Raw genomic sequence first — 26,256 nt, 5'->3', positions numbered from 1 at the left:
AAACTCATTTGAATATTATCCCGCTTGCTTTTTGAGCGCTGACAGGCGAGGTCTTAAGCCTGGTTTATACTTCTGCGTCAAGTGACCGGCGTGACCCACGGCGCATGCAACGCCCGTAGCTGTGCATTTATACTTCTGCGCGCTGTCTCTGTTGGTCTGCATTAACACTTCCGAAATGCTAGCTGGCAGTGAGGTGTTAATGTGTCTCTGTGTCGAGTTTCTTCGCTGCTGTTTTGCTTTTCCTGAACACTTCCTGAATGTGCAAGTGGCTCAAACTCGCTCATTTTGAGGCAGGAACCGGCGGACGTGCAACAACTTTAACTATGAGGCAAACACAAAACAAAACTTTCCACCAGGAGCTCCTTCACGGGACTCCACACTTGTAAACAATCACTCCATCAGGCTCGCGCGGCTCTCGGTCCCGCCCAGACTCGTCAGCGCTACCAAGCCGACCAATCACCGAGCTTGCGCTATGTGTCGTTGTAACATGTAGTTACATTTTTTAAAAGGTGCATGTCAGCGACGGCCACTGCGCTTGACGCAGAAGTATAAATCAGCCTTTACACCCCTATATTGGGTTATTGTCTTCACCTGCTCAACAGAAAGGGCTACGATCGGCTTTAGAAATGAAAGCGCTGTTTACCGATAACGGGAAGACGGGAAGAACAGCCGCGGTTACAGTCTGTATGTGCATAATACGTGGTTATCACAGGTAATCCATAATACACCTCAGGCACGCTCGTGTCTGGATCCACAAGTATCGCTTTAACAGCCAAGAGGAGAAGAAAATTCACCTTACAAACAGGCCAGCGGGTCAAATGTCCAAAGTGAGAGAGAGAGAGGGGTAAAGATGGAGTTTTACAGCATTTCTCTGTAGTAGTGAAAGCAGCTTGTGTGCTGTGCTGCCTTCATTGTAGTAAGAGTGTTGTTTACTCACCCTCGCCTCCTTCGCCATAGTATTGCGACATCACGCATAGGAGATAAATGACGTCAGTACGTAATGACCGGCTATGATCTGTTACTGAACCGATATCGATAATTTTGACACCCCTAGTAACGATGTTGCACATAATAAATCTATCAGAGTAAAAGTGTTAAACTCATGGAAAATATGCACTGAAGTAAAAGTGGAAGTAGGAGAAAAAAACTACAGCATACAGCCGTTTTGTACTGTCACATGTTGCAGTGCCCTCTTTTGGACACTTGAGGGCACTAGCTTGTTTTGTAGTTTAACTTCATTTCCTATAATCCTTTGCACTTCTGGTTGTATTCTGTTACAGCTGTTTCTTGCTTGTTAATTTGTTTGTTAAGTCTTTATGAACCCTTTTGTCTTGTGTTTTAGTTGCCTTAGGATTTTGTTTGTCCCTCATGTCTGGTATGTTTGTTTGGTGATCTAGTTTTGTATTTGCTTATTCTTGAAATCTTGTTTGTTTTTGTTAGCACTTATACCCAGTTTAGTATTTGCAGATTTTTGGATTTTTGATTGTTTTTGTTTGCATTCCTGCTCTGTTTTTGTATTTGCTTTTTTTTTTTTTTTGTCAGTTCTTTTGTCTGGACTCATTTCTAGATTATTGTATCCTGCTTGAAGTTCCTGTGCAAGATTAGCAAACTCTGTTTTCGTCAAACTAAATTGCTGCACATGGACTTTTGTGTTTTGTGATTCTCCATCTCGTTACAAGTACTTAAGTACAGTAGTGAAGTAGTTCTACTTCGTAGCTATACATCTCTGGTAAACAGCGCTATTCCACCTAGCCTGCTTTACTGATCTGAAGATGCTTTCATATTCACATTGGTTCATTTTGAATTGTTTACCGCTACTCTAAATACCCGCTCTGAAATAGCATGTAAGTATGGCTTAGTGATAAGTGTAATTCCTGCATGCCGCCAGCCAAACAGTAAGCATACAGTAGTCGCTTTACAACAAAGTGCATTGAGAGAGTAAGAGCGGCGATCCTGAAATTTTGCACATTATGACAAGTTCTGCTTGCTACACATCTGATAATGTGGTAGATATAATACAGTTTATTATATTATATACAGTATTATAAAGTACTGTAAAGTTTTCTAACAGGTGAATGACATGATCTAGTGGGTCTCTGTCATCTTCATGGAGCTCGTTTGTAATTTCAGGAGGCGTGGCTTTGGATGGCAGGGGAGGGGCTGTGTTTTAAAGCTATTGTGCTAACATTTACACACACACACACATGACATGCTTTATAAAATTAATGCATATTGCCAATAATAATAATATTAAAAAAATGAGAATTTAAAAAAATTTTAACATTTTGCATATTTGCATTGGTTTTAAAACAAAAAAGAAAACATGCAGTTAACTTTAACAAGGTCAATGGCAGATTTATTTAAAATGAACAAGATTAAGCCAGTAAATCTGGCAAATATTACTGGCATTTAATGTTTGCAAAAACTCCAAGTATCAAAGGCATTTTTTGCCGTGCATCTGCTGCTATTTGTGGGCAAACCCTCTGTGTCATAATCACTGATGTTGCTTTATTTTACTTCCCCAATCTCTTCTTAATAACTCTGTGTCTGCACGCCTAATCAACAATAAATCATTTCCTGCAGGTACTTTTAAGGTGTTTACTCCTGCACAGATTCCCAGGAAGCAGACAGAAGCCTTTCAATAATGGAGAAAAATCTCTTTTCTTTTTTTATTTACAATTTCAGGTAGAATCTACAGTAACTTACTGTACATCAATTACAGCAAAAATACCATAATTACATCTACAGCACCATTTATCTTGCTCTTTATGTACAGTATGAGTGTGTGTGCATGAGTGTTTCCCAGTGATGGGTTGCAGCTGGATAAGTTAGTGGTTCATTCTGCTGTGGCGACCCCTGATGAATAAAGGGAATAAGCCGAAGGTGAATGAATGAATGAATGAATTTTTAAGGTCAATATTATTAGCCCCTCTTAAGAAATATATATTTTTTTCAATAGAGCAAACTATTATTATCGAATGACTTGCCTAATTAAATTAATTAGGTCTTTAAATAGTTAAGTCTTTATGCTGAAAACTAGTATCTTGTAAATTAGTATATTGTTGATGGTAAAGACAAAAGAAATTAGTTTTTAGGGGTCTGTTACTGCCCTCAAAAAACAGCTGGGTTAATAATAACCCAACAGGCAGCACAATGATGGGTTACATTGCATGAACTCTCATGCACTGATCTCTGCAGAGCCCGGTCAGTACCTGGATGGGAGAGCACATGGGAAAGCCAGGTTGCTGCTGGAAGTGGTGTTAGTAAGGGGCTTAATCTGCGGTCTGTGGGTCCTAACACCCCAGTATAGTGAAGGGGAATCTATACTTCTCAGCAGTGCTTAATTTGTGAATTGCATGGTCCCGGAACACATTGGGGTTGGTGCGGTGGAGGGGTGTCACGGACAAAAGTAAGAGGGGCTGGGTGTCGCGAAAGAAAGTGAGAAGGGTTTGGGAGTCCAAAAGAAAGTAAACAGCAGATGGGGAAGGAGGGCGGTGGAGGAGAGGGATTGGTAAAATGAGGTGCTGGATCAGATTTCAGAGGTGCCGGTGCCGGATTTGGAGTGTTCCGGCACAAATTAAGCCCTGGGCCCGGTTTTTCAAAAGTAATCCACTAGGATTTTGGATAAGGGATTGGATCAAATCTTGAAAATGGGTTTTTCAAAAAAAAAACGGATTACATAATCGGATTAGATCATGTAATCCAATCTTGGTTTTGATCCGGATCAAACCTTTAGTTTGGGTTTTTCAGACCTTTTTTGTAGGATTTGGATCACTTTGATCCAAAAAACCTGGATTAAACTGATCCCATCAGAAGGGTGGATTTAGCGTGGATTTCATGCCTAAAATGTAATGAAAACTTAAAAAATGTATAAATTATATCTATTTTTGGATCATGCAGTATCTTACGAGATACGCTATTTATTCATAAGGTTTTGATTTTATTTGTTCATCCGTCAGGCTATAGTGAGTATAGGCTTTAACGTATTCAGCCTTTCAGTATAGGCCTACAGCAAAGTAGAACGAGTTTGGCTTCATAAAATAATCCCCCAAACAGCTGTCAAAACTGACCAAAAACAATACATTTTATTACGTCACTAATTGATATATATATTCATCACAATGAAAAATATTTTTCTTTTTAGAATATTTATTAGTGATGCATGCAATGATTACAGAATAACAAAAAAAGTGCAAAGAATGGCAATGACTGATTTTAGAAATCTCTTTCAACAATTGCAAAAAGAGACTTAAAGGGCAGAAGCACAGCTTCATCTGGCAGAGAAACAACTCACTCTGACCAAACTGCAGCAAACCAAGGCCAATGACTTGAGATCTGCCTTCTAATGGCTACGCACAGACAAGCTGCTCTCTCCACATCAGATGAGGAAGTCTGAACTTATTGTGGAGTTTTTGACATTAAGTCTTTTTTTTATTCAATACATCTATATTTGAAACTTATTTTAAATATCCTCACTGTACAGTGTTGTAGATCTCAGATGAGCGGACTGCTGGAAGAGGATGGGGTGGGGTTTTTCTTGTTTTTCTTATTTATTATTATCATTATTTTAATAATTATTAAATTTTATATTGATATATTGACCCCACGCTGGCTATTCTACTCTTTACATATCTTTAGTTCTACATTGTGATGTCCTATCCTGTTTGAGCACTGGTTATCCAGATTTAGTGATCCTGAAAAGTTCCTATCCGGATCAGATTGATCCAATCCGATGTTGCTTTGAAAAACTGGCTCAAAAAGTAAGCTGGATTATGTGATCACGGATCGCAAAAACAGGATTACTAAATCCGGATCAATTTTATCCGGATTAAACCTTTTGAAAAACCGGGCCCAGATGCTCAGTGAGCGCCGTCTTATTAATAATAATAATGAATTTTATAAAGAGTTTTTTATGGAGGCCAAACAGAAGGGAATTGCAGTAATCTAAACGGGATGTGACTAAACTATGAACAAGAATAGCAGCTGAGTGAGGTGTGAGGGAAGGATGTAAACGATTTATATTTCGAAAGTGGAGATAAGCAGGCCGGGTGATATTATTAACATGTGCAGTGAATGAAAGGGTGCTGTCGAAGATGACCCCCAGACTCTTAACCTGAAGAGAGGGGGTAATGACAGAATCATCAGTGGGAATGGAAAAGTGATTTGTTTAAAGTGGATCGTGTACCTATAAGGAGAAGTTTTATTGTCATTTAATTTCACGAGGTTTAAGGTGAACTAGGATTTGATGTCTGCAAAGCAGTTAGTAAGGAATGAAGGTGGGAGTTTGAGGTTGGGTTTGGTGGATAGGTAGAGCTGGGGGTCATCTGCGTACCAATGAAAATAGATTTGGTGTTTGCGGAAAATATAACCAAGTAGAAGAAGATGATAAATAGCAGGGGAGACATTAAACTGAGGTCCTCTGAGGAAACTGAGGACTCGCATTAAAATTTTTTAAATTTAATTTAAAAAAGAGGAGGGGTTTAATCCTGGCTCCTCTGCACCAATCAGCTGGGCCCGGTTTTTCAAAAGTAATCCACTAGGATTTTGGATAAGGGATTGGATCAAATCTTGAAAATGGGTTTTTCAAAAGAAAAAACGGATTACATAATCGGATTAGATCACGTAATCTAATCTTGGTTTAGATCCGGATCAAACCTTTACTTTGGGTTTTTCAGACCTTTTTTGTAGGATCTAGATCACTTTGATCCAAAAAACCTGGATTAAACTGATCCCATCAGAAAGGTGGATTTAGTGTGGATTTCATGCCCAAAATGTAATAAAAACTTAAAAATTTTATTAAATAACACTATTTTTGGATCACACAGTATCTTACGAGATATACTATTGATTCATAAGGTTTTAATTTTATTTGTTCATCCATCAGGCTGTAGTGATTATTGGCTTTAACGTATTCAGCCTTTCAGTATAGGCCTACAGCAAAGTAGATATAGCTTGGCCTCATAAAATAATCCCCCAAACAGCTGTCAATTGACCAAAAACAATACATTTTATTGTCAATAATTGATATAATTGTATTATTCATTTTCCTTCAGCTTATTGTCAATAATTGTTATTCATCACAATTGAAAATATTTTTCTTTTTAGAATATTTATTAGTGACGCATGCAATGATTACAGAATAACCAAAAAAAAAAGTGCAAAGAATGGCAATGACTGATTTTAGAAATCTCTTTCAACAATTGCAAAAAGAGACTGAAAGGGCAGAAGCACAGCTTTATCTGGCAGAGAAACAACTCACTCTGACCAAACTGCAGCAAACCAAGGCCAGACTTCAGATCCGCCTCCTAAAGGCTGCGCTCAGACAAGCTGCTCTCTCCACATCAGATGAGGAAGTCTGAGATTATTGTGGAGTTTTTGACATTAAGTGTCTTTTTTTTTACATCTATATTTGAAACTTATTATAAATATCCTCACTGTACAGTGTTGTAGGTCTCAGATGAGCGGACTGCTGGAAGAGGATGGGGTGGGGGTTTTCTTGTTTTTATTATTTATTATTATTATTTTATTATTTATTACATTTTCTTAGTTTTCATTTTAAATAAAAATAAAGTTATATCTACCCCACACTGGCTATTCTACTTGTTGCTCTTTACACAGGCCTATCTTTATCTACATTGTGATTGAGCACTGGTACTCCAGATTTAGTGATCCTGAAAAGTTCCTATCCGGATCAGATTGATCCAATCCGATGTTGCTTTGAAAAACTGGCTCAAAAAGTAAGCTGGATTACGTGATCATGGATCGCAAAAACAGGATTACTAAATCCAGATCAATTTGATCCGGATTAAACCTTTTGAAAAACCGGGCCCTGGTGTATGGTCTAGCGCAATATGGCTGCCGCCTGCGTCGCGTCATCCAGGTGGATGCTGCACACTGGTTCCCTCAATATTGTGTAAAGCGCTTTGAGTGTCTAGAAAAGCACTATAAAAATGATTAAAAATAAATAACAAAAAAATACAAATAAAAAAGTTTATTATTATTGTTATTGTTATTATTATTATTATTATTAATATTGTTGTTGTTATTATTATTATTATTGTTATTATTATTATTGTTGTAACCCAATCCATTGAGTTGTTAAGGTTAACGGAACAATTTGGATTACAAAAGTAACAAAAATGTTCGGTCATTTTACCAAAAAGTGGAATAACCACTATAAAATAATTAATTATTATTATTGGGTTGCTGTCTCCGCTGGGTCCTAAAAGTGAGAATGACGGCTAAGTATCTTAAAATTTTATATTTATGATTAAATATTTGCATCATTTCCTCAAAAAAAAAAAAAAACTGTGGTAATGAAAACTGAGGTAGAGAAAGCGGTTTTATCTGTATAAATCTGCTATGAAGCGTGTTTGTGTCATACAATTAAAAGTGTTGGTGAAGGGGATATAAAAAACACGACACAGAGAGGTAATTTGATTAAAACAACAACAATACTGCATTAGAGCTTGAATAAACTTTATAATGCAAAAACAACATTAATCACACATATTAATGTTCTGTGTCATTTTTAACCCAACAGGTTGAGTTATTTAATAAATAACCCAATAAAGGTTAAAAAATAACCCAGCAAAACACAAAATATTTAACCCAACTGGTTTAATTATTAATAAATAACCCAATAAAGGTTAAATTACCCAACAAAGCACCAAATATTATTAACTCAACCATTGGGTTAAACAAATAACCCAATGTTTTTTAAACCCAGTGTGTTTAAAAATCTGTAAAAAAAAAAAAAAAAAAAACTCTCTCCATTACACAGTGCTTGGGAAATATTTGAAAAGGATTAATAAGATAATGTAATTGCATTTCTAATGCATAGACTTTTATAGTTATGACCTCTTTTCTTTTCCAACCCACAAGACCTCTCAAAATGTGACTGAAAAAATTATATTAAGAACATGATAATAATATTCAAACTCATACATGTGTCAAAAATCCCTTCAGACACTGAGCTTTAGTTAATTTGATTGAGTCTGGGTGACGTCTGGGTTTGTCAGTGTCGGACTGAAAGATAAAATCTGGACTTCTGCAGAGGAACATTTCCCTTTATTCACTGTATTCCCCTATTCACAGACTTCCTTCAGCAGTAACTTGCTTATCTGTCTGTCTGCTATGTGTCTTTCTTTCCTGCTGAGGGAAAGTTAATTTCCCATTTTAAGATATTTAAAATACTAACTAAATTTAAAAACTAACTTTAAGATATTTAAAATTTCAGAATTAGAATGAGCTCACCAAGTGTGCTTAAACACACTTGGAAATTTTTTGTGTTTTTTTTTCACAGGATACATGCAGTACATAATTACTGACCTTACTGCCAATAATGACCTTTTAATGGCATTTATAGACTGTTTTACATTAGACAAAATAATTCATTCATTCATTTTCCTTCAGCTTAGTCCCTTTATTTATCAGAGGACGCCACAGTGGAATGAACTTGTGTTTTACGGAGCGGATGTCATTCCAGCTGCAACCCAGTACTAGGAAACATCTATACACACTCATCACACACACACTTATTCACTTCAGACAATTTAGTTTCTTAATTCCCCTACAGTGCATGTGTTTGGACTGTGGGGGAAAAACCGAAGCACTCAGAGGAAACCTACGCCAACACGGGAAGAACATGCAAAGCTCCTCGCAGAAATACCAACTGAACCAGCTGGGACTCGAACCAGCGACCTTCTTGCTGTGAGATGACAGTGCTAACCACTGAGCCCCTGTGTTGCCTGTTGCACTGCTCCTCCCGGCCTGCAGGCGGCAGCGGAGTCTGCAGATCCCCGCAGATGAGCGCCGGCAGCGGCGCAGCCAGCGAGGCACACTGTAACGTGGAAGAGGAGCAATCTCAGAGGTAATCGTCATGTTTTTAGTAAAGTTTGATTTTTTATTACATTTATTGTTACATGATAGAATACTCATCCTAAACACAAGGCTTTCGGTATCTAAATAGAAACCAATAGGCCGTAATAGTAACCCATTTAAGCCCACCGGCAACTATTTTAGCCGGAGTTTACAGTTGTCATTATCCCTTTTGTCTATTTTGCTTAATGTTATTTAGGTTTAACATCCGTCAGTATAAACCAATAAGAACAATTCAGGCAGAAATGGTTTAAATTAATGTTTTTGTTTGTGTAATGACTGAAAGTGAAACCATTGTCTGATTCTGATGAATGTAAATAAACCTTAAACTCACTCAAGCAAACTAAATAGTGTAGACTGTAGCGTGCAGTGAATGTTTATCTGTTGTGTTGGCTGTAATTAGAGTCATGTGTGTTTTTCAGAAGTGTATGGCATTGAGAAGCACTGAACAGCTGAGAAAACATGGCTCCAAATAAGAAAAATGGCGTTCCTGACAGGTTTGTGTTCACTGTCTTTCTAAATTATTATTATTATGATTATGGTTATTATTTAATATAGAATTGACTTGTTTTTCTGTTTTAGATGGACTGACTACACATCATTAGGTAAACGGATACCTGGTACACGATTCATCGCCTTTAAAGTTCCCTTAAAACAGGTTTGAACACTTGCTTAAATCCTTGATCTATAGAGGACCAAATCTGCAAAAAAATCATTAAATATATATATATAATGTATGAAATAAATGAATACTGAAATAAATAAGTGGCAGCATGGTGGCTTAGTGGTTAGCACTGTTACCTCACAGCAAGAAGGTCGCTGGGTCAGCTGGTATTTCTGTGAGAAGTTTGCATGTTCTCCCTGTGTTGGTGTGGGTTTGCTCCGGTTTCCCCCACAGTCCAAACCAATGACTGTAAAAAATATGGACGACGCGACAGCCCTTTTTCCCATTGAACGCCTTGAGGGCAAAACGCCTGCTTGACGGGCACAAACTGTCGCAAAAGACTGCTGAAATTGGAGCCAGACATGCGCAGAAGGACTGTCTGATGGAGCCAGAGGAGGAGCCGCGAAAATGAGCAGAGTCAAGCTTCCAACCAAACGCTTTATGTAAAATCAACTACGCCCCCCGAACTGCTCAGCATGCGTTTGCTGTCATATCAACACAAATGGATGTAATAACGTTAACAAATATGAGGGTTTTATATATTCAATCGCGCCAGCTCCAGGCCGCAGCGCATAACTTACTCGCGGCGTCGCGGGCTGATTCCGGCTCGCATGCGGCAGCGCCGGCTCGCTCGGCCGCCGCATCTGGCTCGATTGACTCGGGCTGGAATTGGGTAGTGAGTCCAGGCATCCGGAGTAGGTCCAGCAGAGGTAACATTAGTCAGTCTGAGCTCTAAGAGATAAGTCTCCGGCAGGCGAGAATCTAGCCGTAACTGTGTTTTGCTATCTGGGTGGCTAGGCGTGTATCAGCAAACTAATAAAGCCCGAAAAAAGCCCTGAACTTAGCGAATAAACAGTGTTCCACCAGGATCATGTATGTCAGAAACTATAGTTTACTGCTGAACTCATTTTGTCATAGTAAAATAACACAGAAATCGAATAATAACATTTCAGTCTACTTCAGTCTCCTGCCGAAGCTCAGACGCCGCGCTTTGAGAAACTGTCAATCACAGCTGTCAATCACGATGACACGCCCAGCATTAAATTACTGCTAAAAACAAACTGTTTACAAAAATGAAGATCTGCACCTATTTCAGCACAATAACCAGTGCCTTAATCGACCAGAACTATCTTTCGGGACATTTTATTGCAAGTGTAATATTTTTTTTTATTTGGGCTCAAGTCTCCTTCATTAACACGGAGGAGGCGGGCTTTATGACTTGTACTGCAGCCAGCCCCCAGGGGGCGATCTAACGGCCGAAACCTTCACTCAAACGTAGGCTTGCGGCACACTTGGTCCAAACACATGCGCGATAGGGGAATTGAATGAACTAAATTGGCTGTAGTGTATGAGTGTGGGTGTGTGGGTGTTTCTTAGTACTGGGTTGCTGCTGGAAGGGCATCCGCTGTGTAAAATAAATGCTAAGGAAACAGATGAGATGGTATTTGACCCAAATTGTATAGGTGACCATCGTCAAGTGGTTGTACACGACCATCGTATTGCTCAGACCTGTAAGTACTCGGGCATTTACATTAACAGTTCTTTTACATGGAAAACACATATAGAGTGGGTTTGCTCTTGCTTACACCAGAGATTGTATTTTTTTTACGGAGGTTGTGTCTTTATGGAGTTAACAAGAAGCTCATGATGTTTTATAAAGCTGTTCTTGAAAGCATTGTCAGGTATGGGATCACAGTGTGGTTTGACAACCTATCTGTACAGTGTTAATCTAAGATAATGCATCTCTTAAAGACAGCATGGAAAATTGTTGGTCATGATGAATATTTTAATTCTTCAGTTTTATATGAGAATTTTTTCCTCAGTCAGGTGGAAAGGATTGTAAACGATCCAACAAATTTTTTGTTTTGCACATTATGAACTGCTTCCCTCTTGTAGGAGATATAGAGTCTCTAAGGCCGTACTCACACTAGGTACAGTTGCCTCGAACCGGGCCAAAGCACGCTTGTCCCCCCTCCCGTCTCCCCCGACGGCCCGCGCTCACACCATATCGGGCCTCGGCACGCTTACGTCATCGCTGCTGCTCTGTTCAGTAGCGCTCTCTATGGCAAGCCTTTTTAGCATTTAAATCTTTGTTCTGACTCCATAAATATATTTAGAGATATCTCTAATTATATTTTGACTAGTAATAATTATAATTCGACTAGTCAGAATGACAATTAGAGATATCTGCAATTACAATTGTACTAGTACGAAATCAGATTGGAGATATCTGCAAATATATTATGACTAGTCATATTCCTCTATTGACTTCCATTGAAAAATATTTGCAGATATCTCTAACTGAGTTTTGACTAGTCACAATTGTAATTAGAGATATCCCTAACTGAGTTTTTACTAGTCATACATTTGGAGATGTCTTTAATTCGTAATATTTAGAGATATTTACAAATATATTTGAAGATATCTCTAATTAATTTACTAATAGTCGAATTACAGTTGTAGATATCTTGAATTGGATTTTTGACGAGTCAAAACTCAGTTAGAGATATCTGCAAATATTTTTCAATGGAAGTCAATGGAGGAATATGACTAGTCATATATTTGCAGATATCTCCAATCTGATTTCGTACTAGTACAATTGTAATTGCAGATATCTCTAATTGTCATTCTGACAAGTCGAATTATAATAATGACTAGTCAAAATATATAATTATATCTCTAAATATATTTATGGATAGTCAGAACAAGGTTTAAATGTTAAAACGGCTTGCCATACGCTCTCACTCAGCAGCACAGTGGAGATTTCTCTAGTTATATCCTTTCAGTCGTTTGTTATGCAGTGACATGCAGTCAAATATTTCGCCAAACAGTCCTTAGGGATGCGGGGACACGCAGTCAGATATTTTACCGAACAGATCCGCCACTTTTGGCGCTCATAAACAATCATTAAGCTCTCGAGCTGCAGGAATGAGGAGGTCTGCTGAAGGCGCGCAGCTGACGTGCAGTGAGAGGTTTGCGTCTTTAATAAACTACGGCAGTTTGCGATCACTGAACAGTAAGAATGATTAATAAATCCATATCAAACAGTCCCTTAAAAGTCACGTCTCGCTTTCGGTTTCGGGCTTTGGCGCGTTTCACGCTCACACACAAGCGTACCACGCCAAAGCCCAAGTGTACCGCGCTCAGGCACACCTCTTCCAACCGGGCCAGGGCCGGCCAAGTGAACCGTGCTTGAGCCCGATTCAGCGCACTCACACTTCTCAAACGTTCCGGGAAACGGGCCTGGGCACGGTACGGATGGCATAGTGTGAGTAGGCCCTAAGTGAAGGTTGAACAGATATAAGCAATTCTTTGTAGCTGTTTCAGTGGGTTTATTTAACAAAAATGTATCTTAATTAGCATTGTAATTCTTGTAACTGCTGGATTTTGTATTGTTTTTATTGTTTGTTTTTATGGAATGTCTGCAGCAATATGGTGTTGCCCTTAACAAATTCCCTTTCAAGGACAATAAAGTTTTACTACTACTACTGCTACTACTACTATTGCTGTAATAGTTGGCGGTTCATTTCGCTGTGGCAACCTCTGAAATAGACTAAGCCAAAGTAAAATTAAATCAAATAAATAAACACAAAAATAAATCAATAGAAAATTAAGTAGAAAAACAAATTAATTACAGTTTAAAATAATAAAGCATGAATAAAAATACATGCAAAAAAATTAATAAATGAAGGAAAACATTAATTTAGGATTAAATTTAATTAAAAATGTAGGATCTATTTCAAGTCATATGTTACTTTAGTTTATATTTCTATTGTTATATTTATGTATATATGTATGTATATATATATATATATATATATATATATATATATATATATATATATATATATATATATATATATATATATATATATACAGTTGAAATCAAAATTATTAAACCATCAGAATTATTAAATGATTAAATTTTCTTTTTTTAATTATTTCCCAAATGATGTTTAACAGAGCAAGGAAATTTTCACAGTATGTCCGATAATACTTTTTGTTCTGGAGAAAGTCTTATTGGTTTTGTTTTTTGGCTAGAATAAAAGCAGTTTTTAATTTTTTAAAAGCCATTTTAAGGTCAAAATTTTTAGCCCCTTTAAGCTATATATTTTTTTAACATATATTTTTCAATAGTCTACAGAACAAACCATTGTGGTACAATAACTTGCCTAATAACCCTAACCTGCCTAGTTAACCTAATTAACCTAGTTAAGCCTTAAAATGTCACTTTAGGCTGTATAGAAGTGTCTTAAAAAAATATCTAGTCAAATGATATGTACTGCCATCATGACAAATAAAATAAATCGGTTATTATGAACGAATTATTAAAACTATTATATTTAGAAATGTGCTGAAGAAATCTGCTCTCTGTTAAACAGAAATTGGGTAAAAAAATAAACAGGGGTCTAATAATTGAATTTAAAATAAATTTATTTGTTTGTTTGGTCATCTATAGCCTAAATCATTGATCTGTTCATATAAACCTCATATAATCTTTAATTTATTTATCAGTTCTTTCTGTTGTAGTCTTTCAGACGTCATTTATCAGAATCAGAAGTCTTTGGCCCGTTTGATCTGGTGCGTTTGTTGGAGAAGGAAAGACAGCAGCTGGGTCTCATCATCGATCTGACCTTCACCACCAGATACTACAGAGCTGAGGTACAATAAACACAGAGTTTACAATCACGATTAATCAATAGATAATCACATGCAACATAAATGTCTCCTTCATGCTGGAGAATCCAGTCTAACAAGGTCCGATTGAAAACCAGTTTGTTGTTTTTTTATTTGTGATTGTCTCTAAATGTGTGCCTGTGTTTGTGTCAGGATTTGCCAGATACGCTGTACTACATGAAGATCTTCACAGCAGGGCATGAAGTGCCAAATGATGCCACCATTCTCAGCTTCAAGAAGGCTGTTAGACATTTTCTGCATGACAATGCAAGCAATGGTGAGTTACAGTTTATTAAATTAACAAAAAAATGCAAAAAGATACATTTACATTGCAAAAACACTTGTGTTTGTATGATTTTTAAAAAATGTTCAGTGTTCATACGAGCGTTGGAAATATTTGAAAATGCTTGCATTGTAATCTAGTGGTTTCAAGGTTTTAAAAGTGCTTTGTTTTTGGATAAAGTTCTTGAAACTGCTTGGAAAATGTAATTGTGTATGCACACTCACCGGCCACTTTATTAGGTACACCTGTCCAACTGCTCATTAATGCAAATTTCTAATCAGCCAGTCACATGGGAGCAACTCAGTGCATTTAGACATGGTCAAGACGATCTGATGCAGTTCTGCTCTGAGTATTTCAGAAACTGCTGATCTACTGGGATTTTCACACACAACCATCTCTAGGGTTTACAGAGAATGGTCTGAAAAAGAGGAAATAAGAATGGCTAGGCTGGTTTTAGCTGATAGAAAGGCAACAGCAACTCAAATAAGCACTCGATACAACCGAGGTATACAGAAGAGCATCTCTGAACACACAACACGTCCAACCTTGAGGCGGATGGGCTACAGCAGCAGAAGACCACACCAGGTGCCACTTCTGTCAGATAAGAACAGGAAACTGAGATTTTCTTGGCACACTTTGGGCCCATTAGTACCAATTAAGCATCGTGTCAACGTCACAGCGTACCTGAGTACTTTTGCAGACCATGTCCATCTCTTTATGACCACAGTGTACCCATCTTCCGATGTCATAAAGCGTGAATCATCTCAGACTGGTTTCTTGAACATGACAATGAGTTCACTGTACTCAAATGGCCTCCACAGTCACCAATCCAATAGAGCACCTTTGGGAACTGGTGGAATGGGAGATTTACATCATGGATGTGCAGACGACAAATCTGCAGCAACTGCGTGATGCTATCATGTCAATGTGGAGCAAAATATCTGAGGAATTTTTCCAGTACTTTGTTGAATCTATGCAAAGGAGGATTAAGGCAGTTCTAAAAAAAAATTGGGTCCGACCCGGTACTAGTAAGGTGTACCTAATAAAGTGGCTGGTGAGTGTATGTAACCGTGAAATTCTAGAAAATGCATCTTAAAAGATAAACATGGTTATTTTTGGATTTATTGTAGCATAGAAAGTTCAAAACAACAGCGTTTATTTGAAATAGAAGTGGTTTCAATATTATAAATGCTTTTAAAATTACTTTTTATTAACTGAATGCATCTTCTCTGAAGGCAAGCATTAAATTCCTACTGACTCCAAACTTATTTACAAAATGAATGGTTTAAAATAAAATTTTACTTCAAAGAAAAGTTCAAAAACTTTGCATGAAATGCTTTTCTCTTTTTTTTTTGAAGGTCCTCATACTTACAAATACATCTCTTTAAATAGCCCATAATACCATCATACGATAAGTTAGCAATGCAGAGTTTGTAGGGAGACTTACGGCAATTATAGGTTATGTTTTGTTCTTCAGATAAGCTGATTGGTGTTCATTGTACACATGGTTTGAACCGCACCGGTTATTTAATATGTCGGTAAGTACGTTTCTTTTCTCATTGTGAAGTGCTGCCGGCTGTGTTCGTGATTCATCGACTTTGTCCTTAGATGAACTTGTGCATCCAGCAGTTGTCACTGTTAAATATTGTATCATAGATACCTAATCGATGTCGACGGGATGATGCCGCAAAAAGCAATTAATTGTAAGTATACCTTGTCAGACTTGAGCGTTTGCATGTTTTGTGTATTTTACATCTGAATGCTGTGGTTTATTCCAGTGTTTAATGAATCAAGGGGACACTCGATAGAGAGGCAGAACTATCTTCAAGACCTGACCACGGGGCCCAAGAGAAGGTGAACTCTAAATAAGATGATTCTGATTAATTGCACACGTTTTCATTTTTGGTTTTACACCTTTAAACATTTTGCTCTGTTTTTGCTGGGTTTGGTTAAACCGAGTTAAAGATTGTCTTATTAAGATGAAATTTTGCACTATTTCAGCACTCCTGCCTTCAGGATCTGGAGCACAGGTGTTATGGTACCAATGTGGGAAATATTTTTGTATAATTCATTGATGTTGATACTTTTTTAGACCTTTGAAAGTCTAATAATCATAAAAAATATTATAGAGAATACTGTGAAAATTTGGAATCATTTGGAAAATTTAAAAAAGAAAAAAAATCACAGTAGGACTAATAATACTGAATTCAACTTAAAGAAATTAATAGTATATCAATGCAAATCGATCATTCGTTTTGATAATGTAGGTCCACCAACAACTCATTTAACAGGCATTTTAAAAGCTTTAAATATTAAAACAAATGTATATGTTGTTATGTTGTAAACAGTGGTTCCCAACCTTTTTCTTAGGGCCCAACCCCCCTATATATATATATATACTGTATGTGTGTTTTTGTGTAATATTAATATATAATATGTATAGGAAATATAAATTAATCAGTTTTAACTTGTCTTGGCCTTCAATAAAACAAAAATTTAGGTAGGCTTTGTCATACTGTTTAATCTTTTTCTTCGCCTCTAAAGAATCACTGCATTTGTGTTTCTCTGCCGATTTTTTACTATTATGTTTTAATTTTAAGCATGTGTTTTATATATATATATATATATATATATATATATATATATATATATATATATATATATATATATATAATTTGTTACTTATAATATATATTTGGTACTTAAAAATACATATATAATAGTAGGGCTGCTCGATTTTTGGGAAAAATCATAATCACGATCATGATTGTAATCACGATTATTCAAAACGATTATCAGTTAAAGTCAAAATTATTTTTTTTATATAAATGTTTCCCAAATTATGTTTAACAGCACAAGGAATTTTAACAGTATTTCCTATAATATTTTTTTATTCTAGGCTTATTTGTTTTATTTTAGCTAGAATAAAAGCTGGTTTAAATATTTTGAAACCAATTTAAGGTCAATATTATGAGCCCCCTTAAGCAATAAATATTTTTGATTGTCTGCTGAAGAAACTACTGTTATACAATGACTTGCCTAATTAACCTAATTAAGCCTTTAAACTGCACTTTAATCTGAATGTTTGTATTTTGAAAAATATCTTGTAAAATATTATGTACTGTCATCATAGCAAAGATAAAAGAAGTCAGTAATTAAAAATGAGATATTAAAACTATTATGTTCAGAAATAATTTAAAAAAAAATTATTTCCATAAAACAGAAATTGGGAGGAAAAGGGTTGCTAATATTCAGGAGGGCTAATAATTCTGACTTCAAGTGTATACATACAGTTATTTTCCACCCTGCAAAGGAAATAGAAATAAATACAATAGAATAAAAATATGAAACAAACTGTGCTTTAAGCATCTTCACTTTAAGAAAAACACTTTAGCTACAGCAGTCCTTCAGTCAAGACTAGTGAGGGATTTTCTCGTTTGATTAATAATCATAAAAACAGGCGGCAGCAGGAATATTTCTCGCTGTCTCTTTGGTTTCTCTTTCACGTCTTTTGATCCTCAACTCGTTTGTTTATTACACAAATGAGGGTTAATATAAATAACCACTAAACACCGCGTTGACACCTATTTGACCATTAAAGCGCTCACGTTAATGACTTTAGATGTCTGCGCTCTTCTGCTCGTCTCAGTTTGCGAATGAGAGCGAATGCTGACCGGGCGCATGCTTCTGACTGAGTGTGCGTGCTACACACACATAAGCACGCGCTCTTTCACGCTTTTAAAAGCAACACGTGTACAACTGGAAAGGTGGCGGTATATGATGCAAAAATCGTTTATCTCGATTAATGCTTTTTTATAATCGTTTGAAATCAAAATCGGATTTTTGATTAATTGTACAGCCCGATATAATAGTGGAGCATTTTTATGCCTACCTCAACACTTATCCTCTCTCGCGCTCCCCTTGTGAACTCTGGCGCCCCCCTTAGGGTGGCGCGGACCCCAGGTTGGGAACCACTGTTGTAAAAGACTTTAAATTGGAGCAGAAAAGACACTCTGGTACTGCTTTGTTGCATCAGATATGCATGACTTTACTCAGCGGATTGGTCCAGTTTGGGTTCACGATCATTAAATCAGAGTAAAACCAGCTCTGAGGCAGGTTAGCTGTGGATTGTAAATTACCATGGCGATTGAGCATTTTCCATCCAATCAAACATCTCTAAGTCTTAAGTCTTAGAGATTATGTGCAGTATGACTAATATGTATTGTATTGATGAAAAAGTCAGAGAATTTGTCTTTAAATGGGATCCACTTTACGAGTATAGAGGAAATATTCACTGAATTCTTCCATTTAAATAAGTGTGTTTTTCTGACTTGTTTGTTCTGCAGTAATAATGGGATGGATGAACCCGACCAAGAGCCTGTTCAGGGGCTTGCGAATCTGGCGCTAAACGAGGCTCCTTCTCATCAGCGGGAACTGAATAACTACAATCAGAGATCATACGAGCGGCACAGGGACACCCGGGAGGACTTTTTGTAAGCTTCTTCTTTGCCTTTAAGGACTTTGCTGAAGCTCCACCCTAAAGAAAGTGATAGCCCCACCCTGAATGACTGGTAGCTTCACCCTAAAGAGACTGATAGCTCCTCCCTAAAGACTGATAGCCCCGCCCTAAAGATTGATAGCCCAGCCCTAAAGACCAATAGCCCTGCCCTTAAGACGATAGTCCCGCCCTAAAGATTGATAACTCCACCCTAAAGACTGCTAACCCCTGCCTAAAGACTGATACCCCAACCGAAACACACAGATAGTCTTACCCTAAAGACTGATAACCTCTCCCTAAAGACTGATAGCTCTGCCTTAAAGACTGATAGCTCTGCCATAAAGACTGATAGCCCCCCCAAAGACTGTTAGTCCCCCCGCCCTAAAGAACGATAGCCTAAAGACTGATACCCCAGCCCTAAAGACTAATAGCCCCATCGTAAAGATTGATAACCCCACCTGAAAAACCGATAGCCTCGCCCTAAAGACTGCTAACCCCACCCTAAAGACTGCTAACCCCACCCTAAAGACCGATAGCCCTGCACCAAAGAAAGACTAATAGCCTAAAGATGATTGCCCCACCCTAAAGATTGTTAGCCACGCCCTAAAAACTGATAGCTTAATGACTTTTAGCCCCGCCCTAAAGACCAATAGTGCAACTTTAAAAACTGATAGCCTCACCCTAAAAACAGATAGCCTAATGACTTTTAGCACCGCCCTAAAGACCGATAATGCAACCCTAAAAACTGGTAGCCTCACGCTAAGGACTGATGGCCTGGTCCTAAAGACTGGTAGCCCCACCCTAAAGACTGGTAGCCCCACCCTAAAGACTGGTAGCCCCACCCTAAAGACTGGTAGCCCCACCCTAAAGACTTATAGCCCCACCCTAAAGTCTGATAGCCCCACCCTAAATACTGATAGCCTTGCCCTAAAAACTGATAGCCCCGCTTTCAGACTGATAACCCCACCCTAAAGACTGATATCTCCGCCCTAAAGACTGATAGCCCCACTCTAAAGGACTGATAGCCCTGCTCTCAATGACTGATAGCCCCAACCTAAAGACTGATAACTCCGCCCTAAAGACTGATAGCCCCAACCTAAAGACTGATATCTCCGCCCTAAAGACTGATAGCCCCACCCTAAAAACTGATAGCCTCTCCCTAAAGGACTGATAGCCCCACCCTAAAGACTGATATCTCCGCCCTAAAGACTGATAGCCCCAACCTAAAGACTGATATCTCCGCCCTAAAGACTGATAGCCCCAACCTAAAGACTGATATCTCCGCCCTAAAGACTGATAGCCCCACCCTAAAAACTGATAGCCTCTCCCTAAAGGACTGATAGCCCTGCTCTCAATGACTGATAGCCCCACCCTGAAGACAGATATCTCCGCCCTAAAGACTGATAGTCCCACCTTAAAGACTGATAGCCCCACTCTAAAGGACTGAAAGCCCCGCTGTCAATGACTGATAGCCCCACCCTGAAGACTGATAGCCCCACCCTAAATACTGATATCCTTGCCCTAAAAACTGATAGCCCCGCTCTCAGACTGATAGCCCCACCCTGAAGACAGATATCTCCGCCCTAAAGACTGATAGCCTCACCCATAAGGACTGATAGCCCTGCTCTCAATGACTGATAGCTCCACCCTGAAGACAGATATCTCCGCCCTAAAGACTGATAGCCCCACTCTAAAGGACTGAAAGCCCCGCTGTCAATGACTGATAGCCCCACCCTGAAGACTGATAGCTCCACCCTAAAGTCTGATAGCCCCACCCTAAATACTGATAGCCTTGCCCTAAAAACTGATAGCCCCGCTCTCAGACTGATAGCCCCACCCTGAAGACAGATATCTCCGCCCTAAAGACTGATGGCCCCACTCTAAAGCCTGATTTATACTTCTGCGTCAGGTGACCGGCGTAACCCACGGCGCAGGCAACGCGCGTGGCTGTGCATTTATACTTCTGCGCGCTGTCTCTGCCGGTCTGCATTAACACTTCCGAAACGCTAGTTGGCAGTGAGGTGTAAATGTTCCTCTGTGTCGAGTTTCTTCGCTACTTTTTTGCATTTCCTGAACACTTCCGGGATGTACAAGTGGCTCAAACTCGCTCATTTTGAGGCAGGAACCGGCGGACGTGCAACAACTTTAACTATGAGGTAAACACAAAACAAAACTTTCCATCCGGAGCTCCTTCACGGGACTCCACACTTGTAAACAATCGCTCGCGCGGCGTCGCGCCATTCGCGCGCCTCTCGGTCCCGCCCAGACTCGTCAGCGCTACCAAGCCGACCAATCACAGAGCTTATGCTACGCGTCGTTGCGACGTGTAGTTACATTTTTTGAGAGGTGCACGTCAGTGACGGCGATGGCCACGGCGAAGGGCTATGCGTCAGCGCCGTAGCATACGCCGGTGTTTGACGCAGAAGTATAAATCAGGCTTCAAGGACTGAAAGCCCCGCTGTCAATGACTGATAGCCCCACCCTGAAGACTGATAGCTCCACCCTAGAGTCTGATAGCCCCACCCTAAATACTGATAGCCTTGCCCTAAAAACTGATAGCCCCGCTCTCAGACTGATAACCCCACCCTGAAGACAGATATCTCCGCCCTAAAGACTGGTAGCCCCACCTTAAAGACTGATAGCCCCACTCTAAAGGACTAAAAGCCCCACTGTCAATGACTGATAGCCCCACAATGAAGACTGATAGCTCCACCCTAAAGGCATTCCAGTGTCGTTTTAAAAGGGGAGGGAAGGCTATGATATTTTAAAGATTATGAGGGCAAATTAATTTATACACAAAATTGAAGCTCACAATTATTATTTTATTATTCGTTTATAACAAGCACTACTATATACACATAAAAATAGGAAGGCCTTCTAGCCAACTTAAGGGGTTAAAAATGAGTAAGTGTGCTGTTGTGTGTGCTGTGCTAAAAAGCATACCATCCCTAATCATAAGCATTTTGCATTATGAAAGGTCTTCCTCACACGTTCTTCTTTTCTCCTCAGCCCGTTTCACCAGAGAAACAGCATGCCTCGGTTTGGGCCTCCAGAACATCAGTCTTTCCGTCCGCCGCTGTTTACTCATCCACCACCAGAAAGAAGATCTTATTATCCCAACCAGAGCCTCAGTGGATTTCACTGCAGTCCTTCAAACCAGTATCCGCCTCCGTTTCCCTCTTACAGGTTTGGAGAACCGTACCATCACCCATATTTACCTGCGCCAGAACCCACGAGACCTCCAGGATCGCACCGCAAACATCGGCATCGATATAGGAAAGACAAAACACATCGCTGAAAGAGCAGAAAATGAAGCTGGTGTCTAAAAGAGTTGTGGTTTATTGAGCTCTGCTAGCTGATAACACTTTCTTTTATATTAGGTCATTTTATGCAGCAAATACATATATTAGAGTCAAAAAGATAAACTACTTGGTTAAAATGAGCTGAAACAACACACTATTTATAGTTTTGTTTTGTTTTTGGGACAACTTAATTGTTTTAATTTGTAAACAATTAAGAGTAACACTTTACGCTGGAATTAATGCTGGGTTCCACACAATCCCATCATGTTTTCCAGACACAAGCCTAGTTAACTCTAGTTTTAACACATTTAAGTTGATTTAACATTAAAAAATTAAGTTGTCCCCCTAAAAAAACTTATTTTAAATGAGTAGTTTAAACAAGTAGCCATATTTTGTGTAGAATAATGGTCCATTAGTTAACTTTTAATGTATTTACTAACATTAACTTGGTATAAATGATCTTGTAAAGCATTTGTTAATCATAGTTTAACAATTATTAATGAATTATTGACATCAAAATTCATGCTTGTTCTCATTAGTTAATGCACCAATGTGAGTTGACATGATCTAAAGTTATTTAACTTGACGTTAACAAAAGGTAAACAAATGTATTACTAATTGTTTGTTCCTGTTCGTAAATACATTAACTAGTAGATCATTATTTTAAAGTGTTACCCGAACTTAATTGATTTGTGTTGGGATGACGTGAATTGTGTGGAACCCAGCATTTATTTTACACTAAAATATATATATATATATTCCTGCATGTTCAAACTACTAATTTAAAATGAGCTTAAACAACACAATTATGGAGATTTATTTTGGCGAGGAAACTTATTTTTTTTTATGTTCAATCCACTTAAATTTGTTATGTTGCTTTTAATGGATTTGTGTTTGGACTAGTGTTGTCATGATACTGGAATTCGGTACCAAGCGATACTGAAGTTTTAAAAACGTGCATTTCCCGCTAATATTTGAGCACTGTTAAGCACATTCCTAAACAGCGCTGATTCACCATTGTGTTCTCGTGCTCAACAGTAATGACTGTGATTGGCCGTGAAGCTCATCAGTTCATCGAACTCACTGCCACAGATACAGGGACACTGGAGCATTTTAAAGCAGCGATTCATCAGCGGATCGCTCATATGTCAGCTTATAGACAAACCAGCTGATTGACATTACTTTAAAATGCAAATCAGCACTTTTTAGGAATGTGCTCAAATGTTAGCAGGAAATGGAGGTTTATAAAACTTTTGTATGGATCGGTATCGAATTTCAGTATCGTGACTACACTAGTTGGGACAACATGAATGTATTAGTGTTGTCACAATACTGGAATACGATACCAAGCGATACTGAAGTTTTAAAAACCTCCATTTTCCGCTAATGTTTGAGCGCTGTTTGGACGTTCTTAAACAGCGCTGATTGGCCATTGTGTTCACATGCTCAACAGTAATAACTGTGATTGGCCCCAAAGGTCATCAGTTCATCAAACTCACTGCTGTTTTTCTGAGTGTAGCCACAGATACAGGGACACTGGAGCATTTTAAAGCAGCGATTTATCAGCGGATCGTTTGCAAATCAGCTTATAGTCAAACCAGCAGATCGACGTTACTTTAAAATGCAAATCAGCACTGTTTAGGAACGTGCTTAAATGTTAGCAGGCAATGAAGGTTTTTAAAACTTCTGTATGGATCGGTATTGAATTCCAGTATCGTGACTACACTAGTTGGGACAACATGAATGTATTAGTGTTGTCACAATACTGGAATTCGATGCCAAGTAATACTGAAGTTTTAAAAACATCCATTTCCCGCTAGTGTTTGAGCGCTGTTGGGACGTTCTTAAACAGCGCTTATTTGCCATTGTGTTCTCGTGCTCAACAGAAATGACTGTGATTGGCCGTTCACCGAACTCACCTCTGTTTACTGAGTGTAACCACAGATACAGGGGCACTGTCGCATTTTAAAACAGCGATTCATCAGCGGATCGCTCGTATGTCAGCTTATGGACAAACTGTTTAAGAACACGCTCAACAGTGCTCATGTTATCAGGAAATGGAGGTTTTTAAAACTTCAGTATCGATTGATAATGAATTCCAGTATCATGATTACACTAGTTATGACAACTTGAATGTAGTAGTGTGGTCATGATACCTCAATTCTATACCAATCGATACTGAACGTCTATTTCCCGCTAACATTTAAGTGCTGTTGAGCACGTTCTTAAACATCAGTAATAACTGTGATTGGCTGTGAATGTCATCAGTTCACCGAATTCACCGCTGTTTACTGAGTGTAGCCACAAATACAGGAACACTGGAGCATTTTAATGCCACGAAGATCAGCTGGTTTGTCTACAAGCTGACATACAAGTGATCCGCGGATGAATCAAGGCTTTAAATTGCTCCAGTGTACCTGTATCTTTGGTCACACTGTAAACAGCGGTGAGTTCGGTGAACTGATGACCTTCAAAGCCAATCACAGTCATTTCCCTTGAGCATGTGAACACAATGGCCAATCAGCGCTGTTGAAGATCGCGCTCTAATGTTAGCAGGAAATGGACATTTTTAAATTTTCAGTATGGATTGGTACTGAATTCAAGTATCGTGACAACACTAAATTGCGTTGTGTGGAACCCAGCTAACTTACTCGTTCTATGCCCAATACACTTAAACAATTAAGTTTTAACTTAGACTATTTATGTAGGGACAACATGAAGGAACTTTGTGGACCCCAGCATTTATTTACAGTATCTAAATGCGCTAACACTTTACAATAATAGTTTATTAAATGGTATATTTAACAAACAATGAACATTACATTTATTACATTGATTATTTATGTTTGTTAACAATAATATAGTTGTTTGTGATCGCTGACAGTGCGTTAACTATAAAATATTGTTCTTGTTAACTCAAAGTTCATTAATTATTGTTAACAAACATGACTTTAGATTTTAATGATGCATTAGTAAATGATTAATAAATGCTGTATTGTTCTTGTTAGTAAATACATGAACTAATGGAAGCTTATTGTAAAGTGTGGCCATAAAAGCTGCAGATCTGTTGTCATTTGTATTCAAGCTCTCAGAGGTAGACAGTGAATTTTTATTAAGTGTTAAAGGGCTTGTTTTTATTAATTCTGTTTTTATTTTGTGAGCTGATTTGGCCTTTAGCTTAACTTGAGCAGGCTGAAACTGGAAATTGCGCAGCCGTTTTAAATTTGAAGGAATTATTAAACTCCATTGCAAGTGCAATTACAGGTTTTGTTTTATTGTATTTTGTACACCTAATTATAAATCAGCTGAGATACTCGAGCTGATGCGTGTTTTATTAATTTAGCGTGGTGGTCAGATGTTCCCGGATTGAGATGAAATTAAAGGTTTATATTCAATTCAATTTTTCCAATCATTTTGTTTCTCTGGCGCTTTTACAATGTAGATTTTGTCAAAGCAGCTTCACATAGAAGTTGTAGTAGATTGAAGCTGTGTCTGTTCAGTTTGCAGAGTTGAAGTTCAGTGTGGTTTATTTTCACTGCTGAGAGGCCAAACACTGAAGAGCAAATCCATCGATGCGCAGCTGCACGAGTCCCAAACCAAGCAAGCCAGTGCCAACAGTGGAACAAACTTTACCAATTGACGAAAGTGAAGGAAAAAACCTCGAGAGAAACCAGGCTCAGTTGGGCACGACCATTTCTCCTCTGGCCAAACTTCTTGTGCAGAGCTGCAGACTAGGCGTTGGAGGCTTGAGAAAGCTGGAGGTCCGTCGTGGAGAAGTTGCAGGTGTGATAAGGTCACCAGCGGGTGTTCAGGCTGGCCCACGGAATCAATGGCTAGACACTCGTCTGTCACTGGGGTCTTTCAGGAATCGGTCTCGCGCTCTCCACTCCTTCATGACCTCCACAGCAGCTGCTCAGGATACGGCCTGGTCCAGGATTATGGAGACCACTAC

The 26,256-nt window shown here is 38.5% G+C and overlaps 1 protein-coding gene across 29 annotated transcripts; it reads left to right on the top strand.

Moving 5' to 3' along the window:
- The first annotated feature begins 8,822 nt into the window (after positions 1 to 8,822).
- On the top strand, positions 8,823 to 25,704 carry dusp11 (dual specificity phosphatase 11 (RNA/RNP complex 1-interacting)). 29 transcript variants are annotated; one of them, XR_015500370.1, is made up of 12 exons: positions 8,823 to 8,872; positions 9,303 to 9,377; positions 9,463 to 9,538; positions 14,075 to 14,206; positions 14,375 to 14,498; positions 15,982 to 16,042; positions 16,161 to 16,207; positions 16,283 to 16,358; positions 18,851 to 18,997; positions 22,012 to 22,395; positions 23,030 to 23,109; positions 24,816 to 25,704. XR_015500370.1 is itself a non-coding variant. In NM_001328370.2 (10 exon segments), coding segments are annotated over 9 exon segments (987 nt in total). In that variant the 5' UTR covers positions 8,832 to 8,872; positions 9,303 to 9,342; the 3' UTR covers positions 22,301 to 25,704.
- Positions 25,705 to 26,256: the final 552 nt, after the last annotated feature.

Source organism: Danio rerio, chromosome 10 (genome assembly GCF_052040795.2).
Source record: "Danio rerio strain M-AB ecotype USA chromosome 10, GRCz13ab, whole genome shotgun sequence".
Classification (NCBI taxonomy): Eukaryota; Metazoa; Chordata; class Actinopteri; order Cypriniformes; family Danionidae; genus Danio; species Danio rerio.
The sequence above is the reverse complement of the archived record's forward strand: the minus strand, read 5'-3'. Positions and strand labels throughout refer to the sequence as shown.